The sequence below is a fragment of the Hylobates moloch genome, unplaced genomic scaffold, assembly GCF_009828535.3.
Source record: "Hylobates moloch isolate HMO894 unplaced genomic scaffold, HMol_V3 SCAFFOLD_4, whole genome shotgun sequence".
NCBI lineage: Eukaryota > Metazoa > Chordata > Mammalia > Primates > Hylobatidae > Hylobates > Hylobates moloch.
In genome coordinates this window covers 99,225,769-99,236,017 of record NW_026652279.1, presented here as the reverse complement: position 1 = coordinate 99,236,017, position 10,249 = coordinate 99,225,769, and the positions used below count along the sequence as shown (strand labels likewise).

The 10,249-nt window shown below is 40.1% G+C and overlaps 1 protein-coding gene across 2 annotated transcripts in view; it reads right to left on the bottom strand.

The window, feature by feature from the left end:
* Positions 1-2,605: 2,605 nt before the first annotated feature.
* Positions 2,606-10,249, bottom strand: part of MICU2 (mitochondrial calcium uptake 2) — a 113,224-nt gene continuing 105,580 nt past the window's right edge. For both annotated transcript variants that reach the window (XM_032150666.2, XM_032150667.2), the window contains 3 exons: positions 5,966-6,074; positions 5,076-5,233; positions 2,606-3,267 (listed from right to left, as the gene is read on the bottom strand). In XM_032150666.2, the coding sequence (XP_032006557.1) occupies positions 3,163-3,267; positions 5,076-5,233; positions 5,966-6,074 (372 nt within the window). In that variant the 3' untranslated portion in view covers positions 2,606-3,162. The remainder of the gene's footprint in view (positions 3,268-5,075; positions 5,234-5,965; positions 6,075-10,249) is intronic.

Genomic DNA, 10,249 nt, shown 5'->3' with positions numbered 1-10,249 from the left:
GGCGTTGTAAGGTGGAGCACGTTTGGCGATTTTGAGGAAGCAGAATTCACAGGACATGATTGACTATGGAGTAGTAAGGGAGTGAGGATCCGGGATGACTGTCTGGTTCCCAGTTGGCTTCTTGTAGGAGACCCGCTCGCTAAGGCAGAAGACATGTGAAGAAATGAGGTTTGGAAAAAGAGGGGGACATAATCAGGTCAGTTTTAGATGTGCTGAGTTGGACAAACCAAATGGAGAAATCTAGAAAGCAACTGGGCCTGAAGGTGAGGAGAGAACAGAAGCCAGAGGTGTGATGAGATTCCTGAGGGGATGGGCAAGGAGAAGATCCGTGAAGGCAAGGCTCAGATACCCCCTGCAACTGTCTCCCGCCTTGAAGGGATAAGCAGAGAAATACAAGCTATCTACCAGAATATTAGACCCAGTGATCATTTATTTAACAAAATGATTGTAAAGAAACAAATGACTGAAGATTCATTCAGTTTAGATTTTTAGGAAATCCAGGTGCTTTCAAGGTAAATGTCTCCGTACTCCTAGGAGACACTGGCAAATCTAGTTTGCTTATTTGATACAGATATTTATCCCTATTTTTTTCAAATGGGATCAAGTACTTTTGTAGCAATGACATGACAAACATTATTCATTTTCAGAAATCTTTTCAGTTATAGTAATTTCCTTTTAGCCTTGAAAAACGGAAAACTGTATCCTCAACCCTCTAAATACTCTTGTTGTAAGTCTTCTGATCTCTAACATCACTTTTTTTTTTTTAATGTTTGTAATTGTATATATATACTTAAAATGTTTCCTGGTTAGTTTTCAGTCTTCACCTTCTGTAAGTTCCATGACAGCAGGAACCATTTATTTCACCATTGTATGCTTGGTGCCTAGCAGGTTTTTGGCATACTTCTTGATTAACTCATGAACTTTACTAGCTCCTCCCATCCCAAATCTCCTCCCTTCTTCCCTCCCTCCCTCTCTTCTTTCCTTCTGTTCAACAAATATTTGTTGGATGCCTACCATAAGCCAGGGATTCAGCTTAGACTGGTATATAAAGATGACTAAGGAGTGCTCCTGATCTTAATACTTTAGTAGATATAAACTTGGTATGTGGGTAGCACCTTGATGTCTAAATTTCATCAAGAAGATAGCGAGGGGGCCGGGTGCATTGGCTCACACCTGTAATCCCAGCACTTTTGGAGGCCGAGGCGGGTGGATCACGAAGTCAGGAGATCGAGACCATTCTGGTCAACATGGTGAAACCCTGTCTCTACTAAAAAATACAAAAAAATGAGTCAGGCGTGGTGGCGGGTGCCTGTAGTCCCAGATACTCAGGAGGCTGAGGCAGGAGAATGGAGTGAACCCAGGAGGCACAGCTTGCAGTAAGCCGAGATTGTGCCACTGCACTCCAGCCTGGGCAACACAACACAGCGAGACTCCGTCCCAAAAAAGAAAAAAAAAAAGCGAGGGAAAGGCATCGCTGTCAGAAGGAAATGGCATGCATACAAGCTTAGAGGTAGGGATATATGAAACGCACATGGTGTACATGAGGAAAGGCCAGGAGCTTTATGTCGCTGGAGCACAAAATAGTATTCATGGAATGCTGTGGAAAGTGGGACAGACAAATCAGTGCCAGGTGAGGCTGAGAAAGTGAAGCCTGTGAAGGCATGAGAAACCATCTTAATTTTTGGATTTTTGTGCCCCTAATCTTGACCCATAAGGGCATCTGTTAAGACAGGTGAGGAGTCAGCATTTTTGTGGCTGACAGAGAAAATGGTGGAGGATTCATTCATTCATACTTATACTTTCTTGCATTGCCTATCTTTTCTTTTGGTTTTATGAGAGAGAGAAAAAATTATTTTATAAGCAATTATTTATAAAACAATTCATTAGAGCAAATTTGTTTTTTAATCAGGAGCAAAATATTTTTTGTAATAAATGGACAAAAGCTTTTGCCTCTTGTCGATTTCAATCATTAAACTGTGAGGGAGAGTTTTTCAATTTAGTGGATTAACATATTTCAAGGCATTATCCTTCAACAATAAGGGAGAGGTTTCTCTGGCCTCATTAATTTTTGGTGTAAACTCATGAATTCTTATTTTATTCAATAGGCTATAATCTATTACTGACATTAATTATTCTGACCCTCAAACTGAACCAGATTTCACATGGGCAGCCCCTTCAAGCTGGCTTTGTCCTTCTGACTCTTCACCATTTTCTGAGCCCATCTTTACTTTTAGGCACAATATATTCTAGGCTTATCTTGGACTTTCCCTGTCACAGCCTTGGAATCAGCCAGTTCTCTAGAGAATGGAACTGGTTTTATATATTTGCAATTTTCTAAATTGTGTGTCTGAGACACTTTTTTTTATAATTTTTATTTACCATGTTTTAAAAAATGCCATTTGATATTTAGTTTAATGCCAATTACTTTCTGGCAACATATGTTTCCCACAACCTAATATATCCCATGAGACCCTGACCTTGGGATCAAAATTTCTCCCAACTACACCAGGTTTTAAGAACTAATGAGGCTAGCAAGGGATGAGAGTATTTACAATTTTTTTAAAGTAGTTTTAAAAACACATGTAAAATAAAAAGCACCTCAGTATTTTTTGTATCTATGTAAATATTTTATTCTGCTTCCAAATAGAACATTGAAGTTTACATGCTATTTTAAAGACAATAAACATCTAAGCTACTGACATAAAATATACAATAAATTTATGAGATATAAGGTACAGATGAGAAAAATCTGAAATAAGTTTTCAACTTCATTTAGCCTATTAGGAACATAAGGATGTCTGGAATTGATGCCGGCCTTGGTCTCAAGTACTTTTTCTCATATGTACTTGTTTTATCCTTTCAGAAAGCGTATCATATTAGAGTGTCTAAGAAATCAGTGAATCACTAAGTTTTCCATCTTACCAAAGTACAAAACATTATTTCAAATCTAGGCCTTCTGACAGAATCCAATATCATTTTTATACTTACTTTTCTTTCTACTAAGTTCTTTAATAAAATTATGAATCAGAAAGCAAGTACAAGACATGCTTGTATCACACAGAATATCAATGAAGACTTAGGAAGATAAATAGCTAGTACTTCTAAAAAATCACAAATTTTGACATTTGGAACAATATAACTGCCATACTATTGTATCTTTTATTAAGAAAGACCTTTTCCAGCTTGCTTCCAGACTTCTTTTACTCCTTTAATGCTTTCTTTCTTCACGCACTTCCAGTATTCTTGTATACTCTGATGTTGTGGTACCTGTTAACCGAAAGTAAAAATCAAGGGGTCATTGTCTTCAAGGTTAATAGTGATTTCACGTGTACTTTACGTTACTGTTTATTTCCTTCCCACACTCCTCCAAAAGTAGTTGAGGGTGAATTATGTTGTAAAAGATGATCACAACAGAACTGAAAATGAGGGTAAAAGACAAAAAGTGAATGTGACTACGCTTAAGGTTACTTGGGAGTGGAACCAGACTCAGCACACATTAATGGAGTTTCTTCTGTAAGAAGGTAATGAAGACTTTGGGCCATCTCTTCTTTCACATACTGGCTTTAAAATCTAATTACTTTATAATGTTTTCCTTTTATAATGTTTTATAATCTTTCCCTTTTTTTCTGGTGAACTTTATTTAGCTATGTAGAATAAAATTATAAGCCTAAAGCTTTGATTTAACATTGGCTAAAATTTAAAAAAAAAAAAGGTCACAAAATATTTGATGAAAAGCTTCAAGAAATAATCTAATTCATGGAAGTGTTTTGTTAGCTAAAAGTACATGTGGATTACTACTACTCTCAACAAAACGAATAGGTAAAGGTTAGGAAATATTTGGATCCGGGTGACCACAGGAGCATAGCACTGATGAAAAGTAGCCAAGTGGAAGCACAGTTCTACTCCAGATTATATATGTTCTTTTTCTTATGACTGATTTACAGCTTTTCTTTTTGATGTCTTCTGAGAAAGGGCAAAGAGACTCCCAGGTACACTCAATTGTGAACTGAAAAGACTGGCTTAATTTCCTGGAATATATTTATGGGTGTTGGATAACTGCAAAGCTTATAAAATATTAATATGTTTGCTAATGAAAATAGTATTTATTTTTCCCAAAGTTATGTTTGTTGCAGGAAATGGAATTGCTTTTCTAAGTTGTAAATGGCTTTATTTTCATGAATAGTACCATATTCTCTCTCTCTCTCCTTCCTTTCTTCTTGCCTACCTACCAATCATGTAGATTCTCTTTGGACCTTAGTCTTCCCCTGGCTGACTTCTTTTCTGAGAGTGCTTCTAGCACATTCTAATCTGAACAAAAATCTGAATTTGATTTGTCCCACAAGTATAGACTCATATGTGACTTTGAGGGAATAATGCTAATAGTGAAATTTACTTCATAATCTCAGCCACCATACTAAGTATTTTACATTAAATTCTCACAATAATGCTTTCTGGTAGATTAGTTTCCTCATGGTATGGGTAAAGAATCTGAGACTAAAAAAAATTAAGTGGCTTTGCAAGATTAAGCAGTTAATAAACAGTAGAGCTGGGATTTGAATTTACATATATTAATTACATGTCGTTAGTCAAATCCTAGGCTATGATTTTTTTTCCTTTTTTTGTAGAAACAGAGTCTCATGATGTTATCCGAGCTGGTCTGGAACTCCTGGCCTCAAGTGATCCACCCGGCTCAGCCTCCCACAATGTGCTGGGATTACAGATGTGAGCCACCATGTCCAGCTAGGCTACATTTCTGAATAGTAATTTTTTAAAAAATTGTTAATTTTTTTTTTGGAGACAAGGGCTTGCTCTGTTGCACAGGCTAGAGTGCAGTGGTGCGATCGTAGCTCACAGTAACTTTAAACAGTGATTTCTTATTAGATTCAGAATATTTTTTAAAAAGCAAAGATGTTTAATCTCATATATAAAATATAGTTCTGTATTTCAATTACAGCTTATAGTCTTTTTATAAGTGATGAAAACTCCATTTAAAGACTGTACAATTGCCCAAATTCTAGGTTTAATATCATTCAGTTAATGACAATGTAAACATGTATTATATAAAAAAATGTTACCCATAAACCTCGATGCATTCTGTTTTTTAACACCCCAAGAAACTCTTCATGACTAAGGCATTCATCACCATCCAAATCAAAGATCTTGAAGACAGTGTCCAAAATATTGTTTGAGAGTTCTTGTCCTGTTGCTACTTTCACAGCTCTCTTAAACTCGGCTAACAAACAAACAAACATAAAACAACTTATCAACTGTGTGAAATAGTCTAAGTGAAATTAATCTAAATTTTCATTATTTGAGAAGTAAAAGCAAATCCAAATTTTTATTATTTGGAAAGTAAAACAAAAACAAAAATACCCACGAAGAAAATATTGAAACCATAAGCTGACGAATGTCAGGAGAGTCACTGCAAGACAAATGAGCTATTTTAATCAATGCTCTAGACATATATTTGAGACGAGTCTTGCTCGTCGCCCAGGCTGGAGTGCAATGGCATGATCTTGGCTCACTGCAACCTCTGTCTCCCGGGTTCAAGCGATTCTCCTGCCGCAGCCTCCCGAATAGCTGGAATTACAGGCGCCTGCCACCAAGCCCAGCTAATTTTTGTATTTTTAGTAGAGACGGGGTTTCACCATGTTGGCCAGGCTGGTCTTGAGCTCCTGACTTTGTGATCCGCCCACCTTGGCCTCCCAAAGTGCTGGGATTACAGGCGTGAGCCACCATGCCTGGCCTTCTTCCTTCTTTTTAGGAGAATGAGAAAATAAAAGTATAGAAAGTAACCATTAAACTGGAGTACTGGTATTCTAAATCTAGAATAACCACACTGAATTAAAAGGTCAATCAACTATTTTTACTTATAATTTGTTCCTTGATTGGTAGCATTTAGTTGGAGAATATAGTAAAACTGTTTATAAATGATAAAAATTAAATGGTTTTTCATATAACTTACCTAGTCTGACAGGACGGTGAGCTAAACTGAACATCTGCATGGCAATAGCAAAGTCTTCCAAGTGGGTTGTAAAATGGCAAAATGACTTGAATTCATCCAAACTAATGCTCTAATAAAGTAAGAGTTTTTATTATAATTTTGTAAGTACATTAAATAATCTTATAAAAGTTAACTATGAACTTTCTTTTCTATCGTAAAGACTAGTGTCATTCTAAGAGGAAGAGACAACAGGGCTTTCTCTGTCCCTTTCTCTCTGTGTACACAAAGAAATGGCCACACAAAGGGCACAGTGAGAAGGTGCTGTGTGCAGGCTGGGCAAGAGGCCTCACCAGAAACTGGCCCTGCTGGTGCCTTATCTTGGACTCTTGGCCTCCAGAACTGTGAGAAATAAATTTATTGTTTAAGCTGCCCAGCCTGTGGTGTTTTGAGGTGGCAGCTTGAAGAGACTAACGTACTCTATTAAGTGGTCCACTTCTGCTAAGTTTTATTAGTGGACATAGCACTGAGTAAGAGCACAGGGTTTTGGAGTTAGATGGACTTAACGCTGAAATTCCGGTTCTGCCCTTTATAACGTGTATGACCTTAGCATCTCTAAGTCTTAGGTAAGTAACGCTTCAGGGGTTATATAGTTTGCCCAAAGTCTACTAACTGGAACAATCAGGATCTGAACCTTGGTCCATCTGACTTCAAAATCTGATCACTTACAAATAAAACAAACGGCGTGGGCGCGGTGACTCATGCCTGTAAGCCCAGCACTTTGAGAGGCAGAGGCGGGTGGATCACGACGTCAGGAGATGGAGACCATCCTAGCTAACACCGTGAAACCCCTTCTCTACTAAAAATACAAAAACAAAAAAATTAGCCAGGCGTGGTGGCAGGCGCCTGTAGTCCCAGCTACTTGGGATGCTGAGGCAGGAGAATGGTATGAACTCAGGAGGCGGAGCTTGCAGTGAGCCGAGATCACACCACAGCACTCCAGCTTGGGCAACAGAGCGAGACTCTGTCTCAAAAAATACATAACAAACAAACGGGCTGGGTGCTGTGGCTCATGCCTATAATCCTAGCACTTTGGGAGGCCAAGGCAGGCAGATTGCCTGAGGTCAGCAGTTCGAGACCAGTCTGGTCAACATGGTGAAAAAGAAAAAAAAAAAAAAAAATTAGCTGGGTGTGGTGGTGCACACCTGCAGTCCCAGCTATTTGGAAGGCTGAAGCAGGAGAACTGTTTAAACCCGTGAGGTGGAGGCTACAGTGAGCCAAGATTGCGCCACTGCACTCCAGCCTGGGTGATGGAGTGAGACTCTGTCTAAAAACAAACAAATAAATAAAAAAGTTAAAAGAAAGCTCAGTTTTTTCCATTAAAACAATAAAAGCCAGGTACAGTGGTTCCTGACTGTAATCACAGCACTTTGGAAGGCTGAGGTGGCCGGACTGCTTGAGCTCAGGAGTTGGAGACCAGATAGGCAACATGGTGAAACCCCCGTCTCTACAAAAAATACAAAAATTAGCCAGGCACGGTGGCATGTGCCTGTGGTCCCAGCTACTGAGGAGGCTTAGGCAGAAGGATCCCTTGAGCACAGGAGTTTGAGGCTAGAGTGAGCTAATTGCACCACTGCACTTCAGCCTGGGCAACAGAGCAAGACCCTGTCTCAAAAACAAACAAAAGTAAACAAAGTATGAAAATTCTCTTAGTTGTTATTTTGTTTTTGAGACTGTCTCACTCTGTCACCCAGGCTGGAGTCCAGATCACAGCTCACTGCAGCCTTGAAATTTTGGGTTCAAGCTATCCTCCTGCCTCAGTCTCCCAAGTAGCTGGGACTACAGACACACAGCACCACACCCAACTAATGTTTTTATTTCTATTTTTAGTAGAGATGAGATCTCGCTATGTTTCTCAGGCTGGTTTCAAACTCCTGGGCTCAAGTGATCCTCCCACCTTAGCCTCAGAAAGTGCAGGGATTACAAGTGTCAGCCATTGTGTCCAGCCAAAAATTATTAATATGAAAGTAAATTCTTCCCTGCCTGAAAAAAAATGTTTCTCTTTGTAGGATGTTGAGGATCATGCCCTGTAATGTGCGGTCTTACTCAAGGTTCACTGGTTTCCAGCTTTTGTGACTTCATGAAATTTTTATTTTTAAATATTTCAATAAAGTTTTTGAAAAAGTAATATGTGCACATGGTTAAAAATTCAAACATGAAGGATAAATGATGAAGAGTTCTTCCACTCTGATTCCCAGTTCTATTCCCCAGACATGAGTTACCAATTTCTTGTGTCTCCATCCAGAAATATTCTTTTTTTTTTTTTTTTTTTTTTTTGAGACAGTCTCGCTGTGTCACCCAGGCTAGAGTGCAATGTTGCAATCTTGGCTCACTGCAACCTCTGCCTCCCAGGTTCAAGCAATTCTCCTGTCTCAGCCTCCCGAGTAGCTGGGACTGCAGGCACCCGCCACCACATCCGGCTAATTTTTGTATTTTCAGTAGAGATGGAGTTTCACCATATTGGTCAGGCTGGTCTCAAACTCCTGACCTCAGGTGATTCACCCGCCTCAGCCTCCCAAAGTGCTGGGATTACAGGCGTGAGCCACCGCGCCTGGCTGATATTCTATTCTTATCAAAAGTGCATACATGTACACGCACATCTCCTTGTTTTACACAATGGGAACAATCTCTTCACATATTTCTGTACCTTGCTTTATTCTCTTAACAGTATATTTACAAGATGATAGGCAGAGAGGAAAAAAAGAAAAAGAAAAAAACCAGTGTATTTATCTGCACAAATAAAAGAGTGGCTGCTTCTGTCATGACCTCAAAGTAGGCACTGGGTACAACTTTTTTGATGTCTGCTTTTCTGATAGATGAAAAATGGTATTTTATTAATGTTTAAATTTGCATGTCTTACGGAGTCTTGCTCTGTCGCCCAGTCTGGAGTGCAGTGGCGTGATCTTGGCTCACCAGAACCTCTGCCTCCCTCATTCAAGCGATTCTTCTGCCTCAGCTTCCCAAATAGCTGCGATTACAGGCATGCGCCACCACACCCCGCTAATTTTTGTATTTTTAGAAGAGATGGGGTTTCACCATGTTGACCAGGCTGGTCTCAAACTCCTGGCCTCAGGTGATCCACCTGCCTCGGCCTCCCAAAGTGCTGGAATTACAGGTGTGAGCCATAGGCCCGGCCTGAATATGTACGTCTTTAATTGTGAATGAAGATAAACATTTTTCACATGCTTATTAGTCATTTGTGGATTTCTCTTCTTGTGTTTTGTTTATGTCCTTTGCCCAGATTTCTAATGGGTTGTTAGGTAACTTACTGTGCGAGACTGTTCTCCATGGGTCTCACATTTCTTTTTTTTTTTTGAGATGGAGTCTCGCTCTGTCACCCAGGCTGGATGGAGTGCAGTGGCGTGATCTCAGCTCCCCTGCAAGCTTCACCTCCTGGGTTCACGCCATTTTCCTGCCTCTGCCTCCCGAGTAGCTGGGACTACAGGCACCCGCCACCACGCCTGGCTAATTTTTTGTATTTTTAGTAGACATGGGGTTTCACCATGTTAGCCAAGATGGTCTCAATCTCCTGACCTCATGATCTGCCTGCCTCGGCCTCCCAAAGTGCTGGGATTACAAGCTTGAGCCACCGTGCCCAGCTAGGTCTCACGTTTCTGTACATCTATCAGAGGCACCGACTGCATTTTTGTTCCAGATTATATCTTCAAGTTTTCACACCTGTAATCCCAGCGCTTTGGGAGGCCGAGGCGGATCACCTGAGGCCAGGAGTTTGAGACCAGCCTGGCCAACACAGTGAAACCCATCTCTACTAAACATACAAAAATTGCAAGGCATGGTGGCATGCACCTGTAATCCCAGCTACTCAGGAGGCTGAGGCAGAATTGTTTGTATAGTGGACAGCACTGTTCCTCAGGAGCACAGGACAGCTTTGCTTACTGTCCGGTATCATGAATACACAATGCCTCCCACTGCGGCAAAGCTCAGGAAGGCTTGTTTACTGCCCATTACCAAACATTCAGACCACTAAGATGAGGGTCCTCAGCTGTGATGTGAATCTGCTCTGTGGGCAGCATCTACCTGGGCCTCTCAGCATCATGCCCATGGGGCTTGGGAGGCAAGGGGCAACTGACACAAATATGTTACTCATGTTGTTGCTACATTACGATAATAAAATTCTTTGTGTCTGACTCAATAGTCTTGTATCTTCTGCAAACATCCATGAAACTGTGCAGGCTAACTTGCAAAGGGATAAAATTTCAGACACTTTACAGTTATTCACATGTTGAT